General features: G+C 42.4%; 1 protein-coding gene across 2 annotated transcripts in view; it reads left to right on the forward strand.

The window, feature by feature from the left end:
* Positions 1-326: 326 nt before the first annotated feature.
* SHTN1 (shootin 1) overlaps positions 327-20,326 on the forward strand; it is a 52,846-nt gene continuing 32,846 nt past the window's right edge. For both annotated transcript variants that reach the window (XM_066190852.1, XM_066190853.1), the window contains exons 1-5: positions 327-497; positions 7,127-7,179; positions 13,654-13,714; positions 17,786-17,880; positions 19,959-20,127. In XM_066190852.1, coding sequence (XP_066046949.1) covers positions 440-497; positions 7,127-7,179; positions 13,654-13,714; positions 17,786-17,880; positions 19,959-20,127 — 436 coding nt within the window. In that variant the 5' untranslated portion in view covers positions 327-439. The remainder of the gene's footprint in view (positions 498-7,126; positions 7,180-13,653; positions 13,715-17,785; positions 17,881-19,958; positions 20,128-20,326) is intronic.

The following is a 20,326-nucleotide window of genomic DNA, read 5'->3' on the forward strand; positions in this document are numbered from 1 at the left end:
CATTAGACATTGGCACGGGCTGCCCAGCGATGTGGTGGAGCCGCCATCCCTGGAGGTGTTCAAGGAAAGTCCGAACGCGGCACTTGGCGCCATGGTGCGGCTGACATGGATGCGCTCGGTCACAGGTTGGGCTCGATGACCTCAGAAGCCTATTCCAGCCGAACCGCTCCGCCATTCCGCTCGCAGCCGGGCCGGCCCGGGACCGGGCTCGGAGCGCTCCATGCCGGCGGAGCCGCCGTGCCCGCACCCGCACATGCTCACTGGGGCGCCGCGGGAGTCTGGGCATGTGCAGAGCGGAGCGGGCCGGGCCGCTCGCCGCGCCCGCCGCGCCCCGGGGCTGCGGCCGCCGCCGCCCGCCCGCCGCCAGGTGAAGCCGCGCTCGGCTGGGGCGGAGCGCAGCGGGGCAGCCGCCGGCCCGTGGCGGCGGCGGCGGGGCACGATGAACAGCTCCGACGAGGAGAAGCAGCTGGAGCTCCTGGCCAGCCTGAAGGACCAAGGTAGGAGCGGGCGGCGCCGCCTCCGGCGCTGGAGAAAGCGGCTCCCCCCGCTCCGCCGCGGGCCCCGGGCTCGGCCGGCGGGAGCGCGGCCGCCGCGGGGCGAGGGCTCCGCGCCCGGCGGGGGGACGGGGCGCGGCGGGGCGGGCGCGGCCTTGGGCGGCCCCCGGCCCCGCTCCCAGGCCCCTTGCTCTGCCCGTGCGGAGGGGAATAATAAAAGCCTTAATGAAATAAAGCAGGGGAGTGGAACGTGTTGGCTCTTCCCCCGCCGCGGCTGGCTGGCCGCCCCGCCGGTGCCCGCTGTGGCTGGAGATGGGTTGGAGGCGGTGATCTCAGAGGGCTTTTCCAGCCCAGCTGGTTGAGCGGCGGCCGTCGCGGGGCCCGATGGCGGGAGCGGCGGGGCCGCAGCACATGGGCCGTGGGCGCCTCGGCCGGGAGCCGGCACCGGCGAGCCCGCAGGACCGGACAGCTCCGGGCGTGACAGGCTGTCCGCGCCGCTGAGCCCCCGAGGAGCTGAGCCAGGCTGTGCCCGGCCCGCCAGCGTGTCCCATCTCCCGCTCCGTGCTGCAGGATGCCGTCCTAACCCGGCCCATCAAACGCCTGCCGTCACAGTCCCCGCCAGCGAGCAACTTTCCCGCTGGTGGCTCAGGGCTGGTCCTGATGCGCCGTCGGTTTCTGTAGCAGTTTAGTAGTTCCACCTAATCCAGTTGGTTTGGTGCCGTGTGTGTCGCTTTCGGCGCTGTAGCAGAAAAGGCCGGAATTTCAGCGTGTTCAGTTTCATGACTCAGAAACTAGAACACTGTAGTATTTAATCTTCTGCAAGAAGGCGCATGGAAAAAGATTTTGGGTGCTCACAAACCATTTTTTAACTCCCCTGTGGCCAGTCCGTCCCTGAGCGAGGTTGGTCCAGCAAAGTTGCAGCCTTAGTTGGTCAGGTGGGCACGTTCAAAGGTTGGAAGATCTGTTTGAGTTGTGAACATCTTCCTGTGCGCCAAGTGTTGCCTCCTGTGCCACGGCTTCATGTGCAGGAGGTGTGAAGGAACCACGCTGGGATTCACATCTGGTGATACCCACAGCTGAGCTCTCCTGGTCTCCTGCAATCCGGGGAGGGGCAATTGGCAAAGGACCTATTGGACAAAGTTGTGTAAAAGAGTGAAATTACGGGGGTGTGATCAGTGCCCGTTTTTCTGTCATTCATTCTGACCATAAATGTTCTCCACCACTTTTTATGTATCGCAGAAGCTTTTCTTAGCCGAGTTTCATTTGGATACTAATGGAGTGTTTATGACCTGCTTTGTCACTTTTTGGGTTTTTCCTGTACACTCAGCTTTAGAAATTCACGGTTACCATCAGCACAAGACAGATTCTGCCTTGGAAGGATTCATTAGGTGTAAAATGATAATCTTACAGCTTTGTGTTTTGATAATCTGTGATCAAAAAATAAGTCTCAAAATCTGGTTCTCCTACTGACTGACTGCTTCCCTCCAGTACTGTTGCCTCCAAGAGAGCATTTGTTAAAAAGACAATAATCAGTTGCAAAAAATACATGTTTGTGTTACTCTTTAGAGAAAAGTGAGCCGGTTGAAATTGTTTAGAGCAAGGCTTAAGTTCTACTTGCTGAAAGTCTTCTCCTGCAATGGGCTGGGTATCCTTTAATGTCTAAGGAAATTTTACAGGACTAGAGGAACTAGTTCAAGGGAAAGTTACTGTAACTTGAGGACTGGCTGTCCCAGATCCACCTGAGCTGTTGAAACAGAAGCTGTCCTTGGCAGACCCAGTCCTGTAAGGCTCTGTTCTTGGTGGATGTTCATCCTTAAACACAGGAGTTTTAGTGTGTTGTTGTTAGGCTAACATACTCTTTTGTGATTATGTGGCTGGTGAGAAAGTTGTTTTATGTAGGCTTCAGTTTTTATGTAAAAAAATTAAAATATTCTCCTGTTTTACATCTAAAACTATGCAAAAAATATGGTAGCACACATAGTTAAATCAGTAGTTAAGTTGCGGTAACTGATGAGTCTGGTACCTAGAGTGAAAAACCCAAGCAGTGAAAAGGTAATGAGATAACTGAAATTATTCTAATAGTAAAATAAAAGATATAGTTACTGTAGATAAGTAAATTTGCTCTTTAGGTACTGTAATTTGGAATAGATAGTTTCCCCTCCATTCTTCCTGATAATAAAACAAGACTATTTTAGATACCACCAACTTCCCTCAAGTAATTTTAGGATGGTCTGTTAAACAGAGTCGCTTAATTTTCTCGCTTATTGCTTCCAAATGTAGATAACAGTATTATTTTGGAAATAAATGCAGTTGGTGGAAGGATCTGCCGGATCTGAATATTTGGGGTAATGGGTACGCAGACTTGGCCTATATTTTGTTCAGAGTGGTGTACGGCCCCAGGTTCTTGTAACATTTTGACGTGCAGTCAGATTTCTGAAAAACGCGAATGGATTTGGAGAGCTTTCAGAGAACATTCACTCAGTGGCCGTTGCCTTGGTTTCTTTTTCAGGACGTGTTTTTCTAGTCTTGAGAGACTTTTCTGGCACCAGGTGAATGAACTGTCTGAGAAGTGCTGCCCTAGGTAGAGGGGAAGGCAGGGTGGCGGCGTCGGTGGCTGTCTGCTGTCACATCTCCGCTGCTGCTTACACTTCTCCTCACCAAGGTCAGGAGACTGAACCTGAGGCAGAAGTTTTGTAGCTGCCCACTCAATTCTCAGTGGCAGCTGTGAAGCTCTCTGAGGTTTGGGCAAATTTTCTTGGCTGTTTGGCAGAGCTCTGAGCAGCAGCAAGGACACTGAAGCCGCCTGTGTGCGAGATACTCTTATCTTGCATGCTGAATTTTCCGAGTCCTGTGTGTTAGACTCAGATACCTGATACTGATCATTCTTCAGCTTGCTGCATTACCAAGTTTAAGGTGAGCATCATGAAGAAATAAGATCTCTGTGTTGATGATATTTTGGACTTAAAAGTTTTGTTTGAGTTTTAATCCTCAAATACTTTTCTGAAATGTCATGGTTTAATAAATAAAGCAGTTTCACTATAAATGCTACTATTGCCTAACTGTACTTTAAGTGATGTTTCCAGTCATGCACACTTCTATTCAACTGGCTCTCATATTCCTGTGGGTAAGACTTAAAACAACAACGACAAAAAAGCAGTTTGGCAAAACTTTGTTTTATTGGTGTTATTAATTGTAGAACCTGAGGAATGGTAGGAAACTTGACTAACCGCTGAATCATAACGGTAGTTGATTACCTGCCTGGAAGATTGCCTTGTTTGTCTTTGGTTTTATTGGCACTGCTGGTACCTTGCCCTTAAAGACAGAGTAATCTTCTGCAAAAGTCCCTTTTTTTCCAGTTGGAGACAGGAGTCAGTGATCAAAGTGTCTGGAGTTATAAACTAGGTAAAATTACACTTCAAGCACTGCCACTGTCATAGCCACATTTCTGGTCGCTTTGCTAAATTACAGTGGTTAACAACTGCTGTTAACCACACATATACCAAAGGCATTTATATTGCCTGGATTTTTTCCCTTCATTTTCAAAAGGTCTAACTTTGCTCTTTGTTTGTTGGCTGGATTTGATAAAGTGTGATGATTTCTAGTCTCTAGTGCCCAGCACTATAACTGTGTTTACTTTTTTTTAAAATTATGTTCTATTTGATCTCTTAAAATTTTTTCTTATAATGTCAGCAGCTTTGAATAAGGGAACATCATGTGTATCTTCTTAGAAACAGGCTAGACTGCCAATCTGACAACAGTGTCTCAGAGCAGTACCTTTTAAATGTATACTATTGACAAGCTCCTAATGTGGTCTGATAAATTTATTCTACTTTATGGCACATGGGTAATTTTTATGGCCAGAGGAATTTCTTAGGACACCTTGTTGGCTTCTGTCTTCCCCTCTGTAGTCACCTGCTCCGTATAATTTATTTTTCTCCATGTACCTGTGTGTATATCTTCACACACAGCAGCCATCATTCCCCAGCAGAGCCCAGCCTGCTTGAATGTATTAGAGTTGTGATGTTTTTCCCACTTCAGTTTCTGGTGTTAAACCCTATCATTTTTTTTCAGAGACTTGCGAAGGTGTGAACTTCGTGGTTGGTCTTTATCAGGCAGTGGTGTGTTTAGTTTTCCTGCCCCGTTTTTTCAAGGAGGCTGCAAGACTGCAAGATGCAAATTCAGGGTTCAATTAAATTTGCGTGTACACACTTTCACAGATTTGAGTAAAATCAAGGCGTGTGGGAACACAGATGCAGGAGCTAGCTTTGTACAGTATTTGTACCTAACACTTACCTTTGTGTATTACACAGGTGATTTTTATTTGTTTATTTCTTTAACAACTGTTAGGTGACTGAGCCGTGTAGGTTTCACCAAATCCTACTGATACCTCACCAAAAGCTTGGTTTGCCCAGGTAACCTTTAGGCCTGGTAATAGGTTTGTGTATTGTGGGTCAAGATCTGGAGTCATTGTAAAGTGATGAGTGTAATGCTGTCCCATACATTCCCCTTAACACAAGGAGGTGTTAAAAATGCTACCCAGGCACTATTTGAAAATAGTTTGCAGCTGGCTGGTGCCTTACTGCATCCTATTGAAATACTGATTAGTTGGATTTAGCAGAAGGGATCTTTGAGCGTAAAATGGTGAACAAGGGAAAAATTGATCCCTTTTGGCTTTTTTTATCCTTTTGACAGCACTTCACAGTGTTCACATGCTGTACGTGTAACAGGCTATTGTTGTTCAAGAGTTTCCACCACGTTCTTGCCTGAGTCTTCCTATTCCATGTACACTGGGAAGAGCAATGTGGTGGCATTTAATTCCATTAAAGCTTCTGGTGCTGACAGGGATAATTGTGTCTCTAGTGATCTATCCAAAAAGCCAGGTGTTGGTTTGCTTCTACCCACAAAATACGACTTAATTGGGATAGCTTGTTTTGTCCTGAGCAGAGGACTTCCTGCACCATCAGCTCTTTCTCTTGCCTGTACCAGTAAAGACATGCCTGGTCCATGGTGTGGAAGCAAAAGTGGAGTGGCACTTGCTTCCTTTGACAGCTCCACTTATTTTTTGAGTAAATAAGTAGATTTGAAATCCTGAAGTGGCATGCATTACTTATTGATTTGGCGTGGAATGGCTGTCAATCGACTTGAAGGCCACCCTGGTTTGCAATATAAATTCTCAAGTACATGCGTGTAGCATTTTTAAAGTTTGTTTTTTTTTTTTTTTTCTTTGATTTGTGTTTTTTAATATACAGGAAAGGGGTTGATTAATTTTTTAATAGAAAGAGTAAGGAAGAGTCACCACCTCACTCTGTAAATGAAGGTGTCTTTCCTGTTGTTCATTGTGAATTACAGTCATTATATGCTTTTACCCTTAGAGCCTTGCTTTAGTAAGAAGTCCTTTTCAGCCATAGTAAGTACCTAATATATGAAACATCTAATTTAGATAATACTTACATTTTGTTAGCAAATTCAGGTTCAGAAGACACAGATTCACGAGTGAAGATGAAAATACTAAGTTATAATTAAAGGAACTTCTGCAGACAAAGTTACTACCTAATTTAATGCTGATAAAGGGCATTAATATGTTTACAGGACAGTTCCTTCTGGCCAGCTGAGCTGTGGAGTGAGCGGTTGGTGAATAAGTGAGGTCACTGTCGTGAGGGGACATGCTGTGTTCACTCATGTTGGCTCTTTGGGGTTTTACTCTTTTACTGTAACAAAGAGCAGGGAAGGCTGAGAAAATGTTTTGGGTGGGTTAAGAGCTATAGCCCAGAATATTCTGTTATTTTCTCCTTCAGGGCTAACGATTCAGAGTTCTCTGTTCATGGAGCCTGTGAAGAGAGCTGTCGAGGGTGGGGCAAATCTGTATTTACATTTTTCAGTCATTTGTAAAGTATCGAGTGGCAAGAATGACTTTGCCTTAAAGGTGAGCAAACACCAGCAGTTACCAAGTAGGAAGAAACTCAGATTGTATCTGTTGGTACAGTTTTCATTCCTTTTCTTGCATCTGGATGGTAGAAGTATCTTCCCTTATTTTGCTGAAGGGAACAGGGAATAGCTTGTGACCAAGAGCCTTTGTGCTCCTGTGTAGGAAATATGTTGTTTCACCAGTGTCGTTTCTTGTTTGTTCATCTACCTGTTGGGGTTTTTTTGGGTGGCAGGTAAGAATTTTGAGTGCATAAGGAGGAGTGCAGACAGAGTAAAGGGATGGATGGGAGACCATGGGTTTTTCTGGTGCACAGATCAGCTACTCTGCAGGGACCCATGTATTGCACCAACCGTTCTTTCTAGGATTGATCTGTAACCTGAGCCAGTGTGGGTTTAAAGTGGTCACTGCAAACCAGTATACTCACCTTGTAATTTTTGAACTCAATCAATAAGATTGTTTAACTCTACATTGATCAAAAATTGATTGTTTTGGGAGCTACCATCTTTTTCAGACACTTCCTAATTGCTTCAGTTCTGGAAGGCTGTCCAGTTCATAGGATATTAATAGGCTATTAATGAAGTTTATGACCCATGTTATTTAAGGAGTCTATGTAGGCAAACAGAAGAGTTTTCAATTTAATCAAATGGAGAACTAATTTGGAAACTGCTATATTAACTTTTTTCATTCTTTTCTCCTTTTTGTGTAGCTATTGGCGAATATGAAGAGCTTAGAGCCGAAAATAAGAAAACGAAGGAAGAGGTTTGTATATATCAATTATTCATTTAATACTAAAATGCCAAATACCAGAATACCTTGTGCACAGTGGCAGATTGTTGGCTGCTTTTTTGAGTTCACTGTTACTTACTAATAATAAGTATTACTTGTACCTATATGTTTCAAGGAGCAGTGAGCACAACTCTCACAACTATTCTGGCAGTCCCACTCCAGAGAAGTTCCTGTAAATATATTTTAAATGACTGCTGCCTTACCAGGTCTGCCTGTGATTATAGTGGGAGCACAGACCAAGTCGTGTGTGCAGATAGAACTGTTTCTCTTTGATCTAAGTCTTGTTTTATTATGACTTCATTTGCACAGGGGACTTAATTACTGAAAAGAAGAAAAGAGAACAGCTTCCCTCAGCTTCTGAACATTCAGAATGTAGGAATATGATTTCTGAAGGTAGGGAGGAATGCAAGGGAGTCAGTGCTACACTGTATTATAAGCAAAATCCTCCTTTCTCCAGTATGAGTGAGCTGAAGATGTAAGAAACCTTTCAAATTTCAAAGTTTTCAAATCCCTGTCAGCTGCCAAGACACGTAGGTTTGATTCAGCTTCTTCTGAAATCATTTTAGAAGGGTCATTTTTAGTTACAAATGTTTCAATTCAAGGCTGTACTGAGAAGACCTTGTCCTTAACTCTTACTGTTAAAGAAAAATTGAAACTTAATGATTCAGCAAAGATTATTTATATTTCCACTGAGGTCAGCATATTGTGCTTCATTCCCTCCTATCCTCTGATCTCCTTATCCTTTTCACTTCGGTTGCTGCTGCATTCCTGTTCTGCTGTCCTTCACCAACATCTGAGATGTCCCAGGAAATCTGGCTTCTGTCTTTGCCGTTTGGAAGAAATGCTCAGAAGAAAATGAGAATAAGGCTGAGTTAGACCAAGATTCCACCCAGCCCAGAGTGCTGTCTCTGACAGCAGGAAGGGAGGCATGTAGGAGCATGTTTAACACCTGGGCAGGTTTCTCTTGCAGTCTCCAAACCATTTGCAGCCTGGGAATGATTTCAGCATCCTGCCCTGCACTGCTCTCTTCCTTTAGCTTGTCCCATGCTGGCTGTTGGCTTCTGCCACGTGTGGGGAGTGCCATGCCATGTACACAGGACATGTGTACTCCCATGAAAAACAGGCTCCCCAGCTTTGCCCTGAGCCCAGGTCATATCAGCTTGGGTGTTTCTTCAGCGAAGCTTTGTTTAGCTGGGGAAGGGAGGAATGGGGAGACTTCCCCGAGCTACAGTTTTACTTAATTTTTTTTTTCTTCAAAGAGAATTTCAGTGAAAAATTTTATTTCTGAAATTGAGAGGGATTGAGATGTTCTGAGCTTGTTTATTCTGTTCTGGTTTTCTTGCCTCTTTGCTCCTCTCTCTCACAAGACTTCTTTCCTACAGCTGCATATCTCTAGCTGCTTCTGTGTGTTTCATCTGGAGGATGCTTTGAACTTTTTCAGAATACTTGCGTAACACCTGAAAATCCTCCAAGCCTGAGTTCATGGGGATTACATTCCCAGCTGAGCAAATCAGTTAAACACGTGCTCAGGGCTGGATTTTCAGTTGTTATGCAAGTTTTCTCCCTCTAAAACTCCATCCTGCAAATTGGTGTGCCTTGTGTAAGCAGTCATGGTTCATTGTTCAAGTGCTTGGACTCAAGTGGTTATGTGTGAGGCTCTTAAGTGCATTTCTTCCACAAAAAAACCCCCAAAAAACACCAAAAACAAACCCAATCTATTGATACAGAGTTCATGGTTATATTTGTTTCCAGTGCTAATACTGGAAGAAACTTTTCCTTGTGTTATAGCAGGGCAGAGTAATCCTAAAGGTCTTTAGCATCTCTTCCTTTGTCTCTTAGTTTGTGCTTTGCAGGATCAAACCTGCTGCTGGAAAAATGCAGCACAGACTTTCTCTGGGTCTGGGAAGTTGTGGGTGACTTCTTTTCCTGTTTCTGCCACTCTCTGTCCCAGTGAATGTCAGCAGAAGGCTTCCTCTGTATCAGCTGTGGTCACATAATTGCATCGACAGGAGAATGAGAAATTAATTTTTTTAGCAGGTAACTTGCAGACTGTGGAAAGTGCCACAGAGGAGTTAAATAGCAGTCTGTGTGTATGCTTCTGGTACACTTGGTGGAATACTTTCCTAAGTCATTACTGTAGTGGTGTGGCTGTGAAAGATGAGCTGTGCATGCAGAAATTGTCCTAGTTTCCATTAGACACACAGAATTCAGTGGATAATAAGCAGCTAACTTACAATACAATTTTAATTTTTGAAAATTTATGCTCTTTGTTCCATATTTTTTCTTAAAATTAGGAAGTAAATTGACTTTTATGTGGGATACTTTGTTCCAAGCACTGCTCGTTTACAGGGATGCTAATAACCATGAAAACTCAGGAGTAAAATACAAGATCTTTGATCCACAGTGTCTCTTCCTCATTGCCTTGCAAAAGTGCCAATTTGGAGACCACTGGTAGAGTCTCTGACAACATTTCCCCAGACTTTTTTTGTTAGTGCATTTAAATACTTTTAGAAACAATGGAGCCAAAATTATATTGACAGATGACGTCTCTTAGGTTACCTTTTTTATTGATGTAGCCAACAAAACATTTATACCAGCCCCCCAAAAATGTGTAACTAATGGTCAGCTGCTCGCAAATGTGGGTAACTTAATATGCAGTTCTGACATATTCAGAGTCAGATCATGAATAAATATTTGACTACTTGCTAATCAGACAGAAATGACTCTGAACGCTGGTTTTGACAGTGTTTTGTCACGCTGCCAGTAGGGAAGAAAAAAAGCAAGACAGCTATCCAAAACAGTAGGTGTAATGCTGTGTCTCTGATACATCATTCATGGTGTTTGCTCTGTTAAAGCACATGGATGGAGTGGATTATATGTTTTGTCACCAAGTGGGAATGGGGAAGGGATCCTGCCTTGATGAAATGCTCATTGTTTCTCTGAGTATTGCAAATGTCGCTGGATACTTTTGAGCACTGCACCAAACTCACAATTTTAGAACAAGCATCAAATCTGCATACATTTCACAATCTGTGTAAATGGGAAAGAATTGTGTCTTGTGTTGCTTAGCAATGGTTTAATTGACTCTATGACTACTACGTGAACTTCTTGAATCATAATATCTGGACTGAACAATCTCCCTGTTGTTTTTGCCTTTTGAAGACCTTTTACTGAAGTCTGTAGGAGCTTATGTACAAAATAGTTGGCAAAAAAGAAGCCTGTTAGTAGAGAATAGACAAGAAGCTAGAAATTAAAGTATTGCCTTGTGTATTGGGTACCTAGAAGGCTAAAATCTGAAAGGAGTGGGATCAACAGATCTTCTGAACTTACGCCTGCAAAGCTGAAGAACATATAGAGTTATTAAAAAAACTAATTTTGGCAACTGGACTGTTAATTTCCAAAAGTACAGCTGCAATGTATTTTTACTGCCAGGAGAAGATTACCGATTCCTGTAGCCAGTTCAGGACTGCAATACTGTCTGCTTACATTGCTGGGGTTTTTATAAGTGAGATAATGATGGGATAAATATTAGATTACTAATACTAGATGTATTAGATAAAATAGAATAAATGCTTATTTTACTTTGCAGAGAAGCTGGAACTCTTAATTAAATCAAAAACAGAAAATTGACTGGCAATCCAGGAGCTACAGACTTCTAAATTTTTATTCAAGGGTACTTTTTAGTTTGGAGCTATCCCTCAACACTGAAAAGGGGGAAGCTTAGTAAATACATGGAAACTGTTTCACCTCAGCAGTTGCATGTGCTTGAATGTGGAAAGTGAACAGTAGATTTTATAGTAATGTTACGCTATTTGCCTTTTAATATTTAGGAATAGTGATACTTTTGTCCATTAATGATACTATTGTGTATGCCTCAAATTGCTTTTTTGAAAAGTGAGATGGTTATGAACTTTTAAGACTTCCGTCGAGCATTTTATGAGCAGCTCATTCGTCTAAATTTTGATTTTTAAACTTTTCAGCTTTAAAGATAAGGTCGATTTATTTTAAAGGGTGATAGTATTTTTTATTATGAAACGATGTTTATAGGCTTTTTATTTTTGTGTAAATTTCAAATTTGAAACCGTTTAAGCAGTTAAAGAAAATCTCAAAATTTTCTAGTTCTTAGAAGATAAACTGGGGTATTTTTTGGAAGGACCTGTAACAGCTCTGCTGGCATGGCTCTGATTGCAAGACAGAAGGCAAAGTGCTTGCCATTGATCATTTCAGCAAGGGCAGCAATCTCCCGCTCTCCTTTTCTTCCTCCTCTTTCATTCTGAAGCACAGTAGCAGCCAAAGGAAGGTATTGAGAAAACTGCAACTGGGAGCAGGAATTGCTCTGCAGAGACCCAAGCCTAGAGACCCTGATTGTGCAGAGAAATGTCGCAGTTATGAGGAGAATAGTCAGCTTGCCGTGGTCCAAATGGAGCTCTCTCTGCAAATAGCACTCGAGGTGAAGTGGAATAGGTCATTTAACTTCCCCTTTCACTGCACAGGGAAAGCTGCTTCGCCTTGCAGCGCGCTGCCTGGAGGATTTTAAAAGGAATTTTTCCTGTCGCTGGGATAAGGGAGTGTGCTGTATCCTCTACATCAAGGTTTCCATCCGTAGGAAAGTTGTTGACTTCCACAGGCAACAGATGAGGTCCTTAAAAATGCTAATGTTCCTGGTTTTTAAATGAGCACTAAGGGCGTTTGCTCACTTGATGTGCAGTGGGCTGAAAGCTTGCAGTGTGCAGAAAAATCCGTGGGTGAAGTATGGCAGTGTGGCTCCAGTGTCTTTCTTGGGAAATCTGAGGAGGCAGCAGCTCACACCAATTCCCCTTTTGCGGCAGAACCGTGCTCTGCACAACAGCCAGAAACACTTTCTGCATCTTTTCACTGACTTCTGCTTTTGGACTGCTCTTCTGCCACAAAGGTAACACAAAGTTTTGCTGAGGAAACGGAGAGCAGCGAGATTCGTGCTCACATTTCCCTTTCACCTCTCCTCTGCAGGATTCTCTGAGCAGGTTCTTTTTTAACAGGGCCCCAGGCAACGGTGAGTCCTCATCCAGCACTGCTTGCTCAGCATGTCTCTGCTCCTTCTGCAGCTCTGCCTTGTTTCACAGTCCTTACAGCAGCTGGTGACTGACCTGTCCTCCTACTCAGCCCCTTTCCCTTGAAGCTTCACCCTCCCAGTGCCATGAGAAGAGAGGTTGCTTGTTGAGTGCAGTTCCATTTGCTCCCACAGGTAGCCATCAGCCGCCCCTGAGGCGGCACCGGAGGCATCCTCGCCTTGCCCCAGGGCAGATCCTTCTTTGGGACTCATCCAAGGTCCTCTGTAGCTGACAGAAGAGTTCTCTTGAATTTGGCTGCCTTTGAATCGGGCTCTCCCCCTTCTTGTTTCTTAACAGCAGGCTCCTTTCCCAGCTAACTCAAAGTGGCTCCTCATGTGGAAAAACTGAAAATCGAGCAAAATCATTTCAGGGTTGTTTTTTTGGTTTTTTTTTTTTGTTTTGTTTTGTTTTTTTTTTTACCCAGTTCTGTTCCAGTGGCCAGCATCCTTGTAATTGGAGTTTCACTGTAAGGAGCTCAGTCACACAGATCTCTTCCAGAAGTTAACTCATGGTCTTAGGTTGGTTCATTGCTGTGAACATGCCCAGCCGCGTGTGAGGAAGGATGTGTGTGTGAGGCACCTTGGGTACCAGTCATACTTCCCCCTGGGTCATGTGTTTTTTCACACTGTGGTTAATCACTGACTGTGTCTCTTGTGAATTTTACTCATTTCTTTGTGTTTTTTTCATTCACTTACGGAATGGCTTTTCTTAGAGAACTCTATTTAACATCTGTTTTATTCTTTCTGTTTGAAGAAACTGTTCCATCATAAGATCAGTGATTGCAGGCCTGTGTAATGTTAGCAATAGCCACAAAATTAATAAAACCGGGGTGATGGGAACTCTTTAAAATGTGAAGATGAATCCCTTTCTCTCCACAAAGCTGAAACTTTGCTCATGATGTAATGAAATTGAACAGCATGTCCCTGATGATTGGTTTTGAGGTTTTCCTTGCACAGAAATGTAGGCCTCTTCTCTGAGTCTATTTGTGTTAAAGAAACTACACCTTAGGCCTATTTTTGACATGCAAAGTGTTGCTTCTACTCTTGGTTCAACATGGATAACTGTTTATATCAGTTTTGGATAATGTGTCTCTTTAAAATATTTTCAGAGTAGCTCTGAATCAGAACCCAAATCAAGTACAGCATGCCAGTTTGGCTAGGAAGTACTCTGAGTAATGAATTTTTTATGCGTAATTTCCATCGATCATACATGGCTGAAAGGAAAAAAGAAATGCTTTGATAGGCTTCTGTATATTATTGCCCTGGCAATTGATCTTGGTTGATTTTGCGTGTTGTGACTGACTGCTAATTAAATAACTGGGATCAGTGTTGCATTTCAATTTTCTCTTCTCCTACAGTGTGACAAAATCAAGCAAGAACGAGATGAAGCTGTCAAAAAGCTGGAGGAGTTTCAGAAAAGTAAGCTGATAATGTCAGTGGGATTTTCTTGATGTAGACAATTATGAACATAGTTCTGCACACTCTACAGCAGTGTTAAGAGTGCTGAGATTCAGGTCCACTTGCTGTTACTCCTTGAAAGCTGAGTTTAAGGAGCTAATCCTGGGAGACTCTGCCCACAGTCAGAATAAATGCTGTTGCAGCATTCGTAATCTCTGGCACAGGTAGTCATTCTCAAGGTGCAAAGTGGTGAAAATACAGTGGTGCAAATGTGGATTCTGCAAGTGACTTTTGGAATGATGCATGCTTGAAGTGAGTGGGATTTGATGCTGTTGCTGAGATTCCTAATAATAATAATAATGGCATTTTTTTTCTCATGAAGGACTGATACTACTTTAAGCATAGACACACCAGGAAAGGTTTTTAGGATGAACTGCTCTCACATGGTAATTCTTAGAGCAAGTTCTATCTGGTCTGGGCTGTGAGAACGTCAATATTCAGTTTTGCACTTTGATGGTAACGGTTCTATTGAAACCGTGTGGTGTCTGGAAGCAACAAAGCACATCTAATGGGAGTGGAAGTATCCTAGTGGAATAGCTCCTTAGAAGAGACAATTACAATGGGATTGTGGTCTGTTAATGTCTGGTTTGTGCCAGTACAGTGAGCTGCACGATGAAGCATCAGAAATGTGGATGAAGTTAATGCAGAAGGAGGAAATCACATGGTCTGTACTTTTGTGTGGCTGTGTTAATAGAGGAATTTGCTCACTTCTGTTTTATAGTAGTTCATGTGATACAATTATGGAAAATAATCTGAAAATCAACAGGAATTGTCTACTGCCTTGAATGGTCTTAGGTAACTGTTCTGTGAAGCAAGAACATTCTCTAAGACGTATAATTCCTCTGGAAAAACGGCTGCCTGTTTTGTTTTTGTTATGATATGAGGAATACTGGAGTGTGGCAGAAAATGTCAAGTAGTTAAGATTTAAAATTTGAGGTAATATTTGATGTTGTAAGATTTTATAGGTTTCTTTTATCTTCCTTTCACATTTTTAAAGGACATACCTTGTAAACACAGTGATAAAATGCCAGGAATATTAGGATTTTAAAGCAATAATAGAGCCCATTATTTAAACGACAATATAAAAGGCAATTATATTGATGAAGAGCTACATTGGCTTTGTGTCTGTGAATAAACTTGGCCTGTACTCAGCTTCTATTTGTTCTCCTGGCATAAACACATATTGTGTGTGATTCCAGTTTAATGGGGCCCCGTTTGTATGCCAAGCAGCTGCATTTTAGGCCCTATTGCGTGATTTCATAGCTCTCTGAAAATTGGTTCTATTGAGCACAAGAGATAGAAGGTGGTGGTGGGGGGGAAAGCTTCAACACACAATCATTTCTTTTCAATTGGAGCCAGCAAGGTTGATGACAACATGACCATTGTGTTATAATGATAAGACCACTAAGGATCTGTACCTCTCATCAAGGCTTTCACACAACAGCAGATACAATTTAATTCACTGCTCTGTCAGCAGTGCTGATACCATTATGCCGTCTGTCTCCACAGTTATAATCACTGTCCTCCGAGAAATGCAGTTGAAATGATCTTGAGCAGTCAAAGAAACTCTCAATTAAGGCTGCCACTTCCAATGTGTCAGATTGTGTCTTATGCACTTGGTACAATTTTCACTTCCAATCCTGTTTATTTACAATGTCTACCAGTAATTATGCTTAACATGTCATTTAGTGAGGGTGCCCCTGCCAAGGAGATTGTTGGGTGCTGCAGTACCATTGAGGGGGAGTTTCTCGCAGTCAATGCCATCAGCGGCTTTTAGTCCCTGATGGGATGCAGTAGTAATGTTGATAATGCAAGTATCGTGCTCATCAAGTCATAATTAGATGCCACTCAAATGTGCCACTTGTAATAACAGTGTTGATTCATGTTTTCTCGGTGACTGCAACTACTAATTAGTTAAGTGGTTTTTGGTTGGCCTGCATTTGCTGCGGATTATTATTACCCCTGAAAAAAACTGTCAAGGTTAGAGATGTTTCAGGCCACTTAGTGCTTCTTTATGAATATTAATATTAACATAATAAGAACTTTGGACAGACTTAGGAAATAATATATTTTTTGTATTTAATTTGGAAAGACTTTTTTCCCCTGAGTTAATCATAATTGCAGGTTAATTAAGTTTAAATGAACCAAGAGTAATCCCTAGTTCTGCCATGAGAGCCCGATCCTTGTTTCCCAACTTTAGCCTTGCTTGAGGCCCTGAGATTCCTGTCTGTAAAATGGAAGCAGCTCTGTGTCTCCACTGCTCCCTCATCCAGCCCAAAGCATCTCACTGCTCAAAGCTCCCAGGGCTCAGTAGAATAAAAACAGAAGAGAGAGGGAAATGTACTGCCTGAAACTTTTCCTTTTTCAAATGTAGCAGCTGGTACGGCACATTTGGAGCAGATAATTTTTCCCATAGTCAGGAGAAATGGAAATAAAAAGATAATCAAAGAAAGAGGTCTGGTTGCTCTGCTGGTAGAAGACTTCATGTGAGTGTAGTTTTTAGACCAAGGTTTACCGGTACGCTTCCCTGCCTTTTCTTTTTTTAGATTTTGTGTCTTTCGTGCGGCTACTCAGCAAACCGATGTGTTGCTAGTTTCCTCTGGTAACAACAAAACTTTGATAATGAAAACTTCAGTTGATATTAAGTATAAAGCTGCATAAATAACATATGTTAATGGCCTTTTTCCTATCATGAAGTCCTGTTTGGTAGTCATTAGGATGACCTCTGTATATCAGAGAGGGCTTAAATATCTCTATTCAGTCTTTGGTCAAAACTCTTGGAAGAGAGCAAGGCGGATTTTCTACCCAGTGGTATAAAATGTCTGGGTTTTAAAGCTTATCTTGATGAAAAGGAAAGGAAATACTAGAAAAAAATCCTCTGTATTTACACTGTATTTTCCAGCCTTGTTCCTGCTCCAAAACTGTTGTTCAGCTGCAAGTAGTTCTTTCTGTGCACTGAAATCCTGACACTGGGCTGAGAAGGAATTTGTGCCATGCAGTGACTGGCAGATTTAGGGTCCAAGCTGCTGTTTAGGATTAGATGAGGGTGCCAGGAGCCAAGGGAGAATTGCATCAATGAGCCTGAGAAATGGAGAACCATTCTTGGCTTTTCTGCTTTGCTCCCCTGTGCAACCTTGAACCTGTCTCTTAGACTTTGAACGCTACTAAAGTACATATGTACTGCTGGAAGCTGAGTGGAACTGCAAGCCAAAGTGTATCTGTACTTTTAAATCCTTTCTGATTCACATTGATCTCCTGTGTTACAAAACAAGATTTGTTCCAAAACTTTTTGGTCATTCTTTTGCCTGTCTTTGACAGAGTGATGTGTACCCACAGTTGTAATAGGGTTTCTCTAAGTGCAAGAGGGCAGATGTGTCTCTTGCTTCTCCAGCTGTGGTATCAAGTGCACAGCCATGCATTCCAGGTGCAGTTAGACAGCCCAGTCTTGGCCCTGGTCTCAGGGGAGATTTTGTGAATGTGTTGGAATCTGTGTTGTGAACAGTGAAGGTGGGTGAGACCAAGGTGCTCATTTTAGGGCCTGCTCAAGCGCAGAGGGACTTCCAATAAGAAACAGACCAGAAAGTGAAAAGAAACCTTGTAATACACCTGAGTTAAACCTGCTGTTTGAAAATAAAGGGCTGCCAGTCTTCTGAAAATGTCATGATGGCAATCTTCAGAGATTATCCTGAAGGTGTCATTCTGATTCCTCAAGTGTTAGTGAAATAAAGATGATGAATGAGGATGGTCAAAGAGGCTGCTGCTGGTCTTCTGCCTCCATAAGTTTATGCTCAGTTCTACAGTTGCCCCTCTCATGCTGCAAACACGGCTTTTTGAGAGAATTGCTTAAAGGAGCAACCCAAATATTCGATGCTCAGAACAGTTCCTATCTATGGAGATTATCTAAGTATGTACTTCCCTGTGTTGGAAATGCTTACAATGAAAGTTAGCAAAAGATGACATGCTGTTTCTGATCATGGGAGGCATGTGTCAATCTCAGGAAAATACTGACTAATTTTTGAACTCTTCCCTTAGTTTCTCACATGGTTATTGAGGAAGTGAATTGTATTCAGAACAGTCTTGAAATTGAGAAGACATGCCGTGAAAGTGCTGAGGCTTTGGCTTCTAAGGTGAGAAGAATTATGGTGATGCTGTTCTTTCTGGTCTATTTTTTCACCTGTTTACGAATTTATTTAGAACTCGAGATTGTATGCATGACCCTTATATGTTTCTGTATAATCTCGTGGAGCTGTGAAAGAGTTTGGAAGTGGCAAAAAACTAATAGCCAGATGCGAGATGCAGAATACCATTTCTGCCTTTAAAGAAAAAAACCACCCGTTTTAATGTAGTTTCTATTTTCATGGACCAGCATCCTGATCTCTAGTTTTCATATGCATTTAGGTTAAATGGAAAATAAGTCTTAGAACTCCTCTGTGTGAAAACAATAATGAACATTTCAGTGTCTAAATCAAATGGAAAAAGTCAACCACTGCATTACATTTCAGGTGATTGTTTATGAAAGCAAAGCAAGGGCAGGGGAAAGGTGACCTCCACTGCTCTGTTGATTGCGTCTAGTCTGATGAATTTAGCAAGTGTGTAATTTTCTATATTCCATCTCATCAGAAGTGCATTATTATTAAAGAATGTTTTTATCTCTCTTATATATTTTTGGTTGTGTAAAATGCATCTGAGCCACTTCATCAGAAAATGGATTACAGCAATTTTGAACCAAATTTCATTAGCAATGCTGACTGCCTTTTTTTTTTTTTCCCTTTCTTTTTTTTCCCTCCCTCCCCATTCCCTGCCCAAAGTACATCCTTAGATATGGTAAAAATCACACCAGCAAGAAATCACTTTAATTTAGATGCATTAGCAATGTACTTTCTGGAGGTATTTACTTAATTGTTTGCATAATGACACTATATTAGAATTCATAAGATAGACAATCAGCATATAAGTAAGAAAATGAACACATTTATGCAACTTGTCTTCTTCTCTGCACTTCCCCTGTAATGCACGTACAAGGGCAGTTCAAAGACTCACTTTGCTCCGTGGGGCTGTCTGTCTGTGAGCTGTGTAGGGTTCCTCACACCACTCTCCCCACTTTCTCACTTCCATTCTTTGGGAACAGGATAAGAAATCCTTGAATAAATCTCCCATAGTTGAAGGGCTGAGGATAAGGAGGATTGGAGATGATTGCTTAGGTAAAAATTCAGGGTCAAATGAACTGTACTGTGGATGTTTTCTTTGAAGATACAGATTGGACTTCTGAAGTCCAGTGTTGACTTTGGCATGTGGTGTGTCATAGTAGAAAATTGAGTCTCATTCTTAAAGCTGAGCACAGGGAGGGCTTGGCTGGTGGACACTCACCCCGACATGCCTGGGGCTGTGCTGCACCTGCAGAGAACTGCTGCTGTGGGGTGTCTGGATGCAGGAGACTGAAAGAAATGATGAGAATTAAGCATTTGCAGTGACTCCTGTTCAGTTTTTTCTTGATCAAGACAGAGATGCCTTGTAGAATCTCTTCTGTACCATCCACCCACCAGTCATGTGTTTAAGCGTCCAGCCCAAAGTGGGTTTTGACTTGTGGTCTGACCCATAAAGAGTTAGTTCATGAGATGTCTCTCATCTTGTGTGTTGACTCTGCAGTAATAACTCAAAAGAATTTTGAGATAATTCTGTTGTGACTAGGAATACAGTAGTGGCAGTATTTGTAGTTTATAAGCAAAATAGGGCATAGGAGAAGGTAAGAATTTTTATTTAACCAATTGATCCAACTTGGAAAACTAGATGAGCTTTCAGGGGCACAAGCTGTTCTTCAGGTCATTCAGCTGGGACTCCTGGTACATATTTAAAGGTGAGGAGCTGAAGCAGCTGTCACAAAGCACGTGTAGCATTAAGTCAGCGTGATAGTTGATTTGATTGATTTAAACCTATACAGTATTTATTAAATGTAAGTACTGGAGAGGAAAAAAGGGCATGGATAAAGCATCATGTTGAATTCAAGCCTCTCAGAGGAAAAAGTGGACAAGCACCCCATCTTCAGACCATTCTAATGTCGAATGGAACTTAATCTAATGTTACTTTTGTCTTCTTTGTTTGATCTTTTAAAGATAAAGGACAAAAACCAGTCGACTATTTTTTTCTTGCCCAGCAGCTTAAAGGCAGGCTAACTAGCTTCTTACTGTTTGTACTCCTCACCTTTCAGCTGAACAAAGAAAATAAAACCTTGAAAAGAATTAGTATGCTTTATATGGCCAAACTGGGCCCAGAAATTATCACTGAAGAGATTAACATTGATGAGGATGAATCATCCACGGATACAGAAGCTACCTCTGGATCATGCAATTCTGTGCACTGTCAGCAGCAAATAAAAGGTGAGCATTGTTGCTGATCCTGCATCATTGTGCAAGACAGAAGTTGTCTGAAGAGCAGCATTGTTGGTTTGGAGCAGAGATTGGTCTTGTTCCAAGTCCTGCTTCTGGAAGTGGTGAGAATCAGAGGATTTCCAGGAATGACTAAGAACATGGTGGGATGGTGGTGTGTAACATAAATGCTGGGGGATATACAGCCTGC

The sequence above is a fragment of the Chamaea fasciata genome, unplaced genomic scaffold, assembly GCF_029207755.1.
Source record: "Chamaea fasciata isolate MVZ Bird 193981 ecotype frontalis unplaced genomic scaffold, bChaFas1.0.hap1 SCAF_9, whole genome shotgun sequence".
In the NCBI taxonomy this organism is placed as follows: Eukaryota; Metazoa; Chordata; class Aves; order Passeriformes; family Sylviidae; genus Chamaea; species Chamaea fasciata.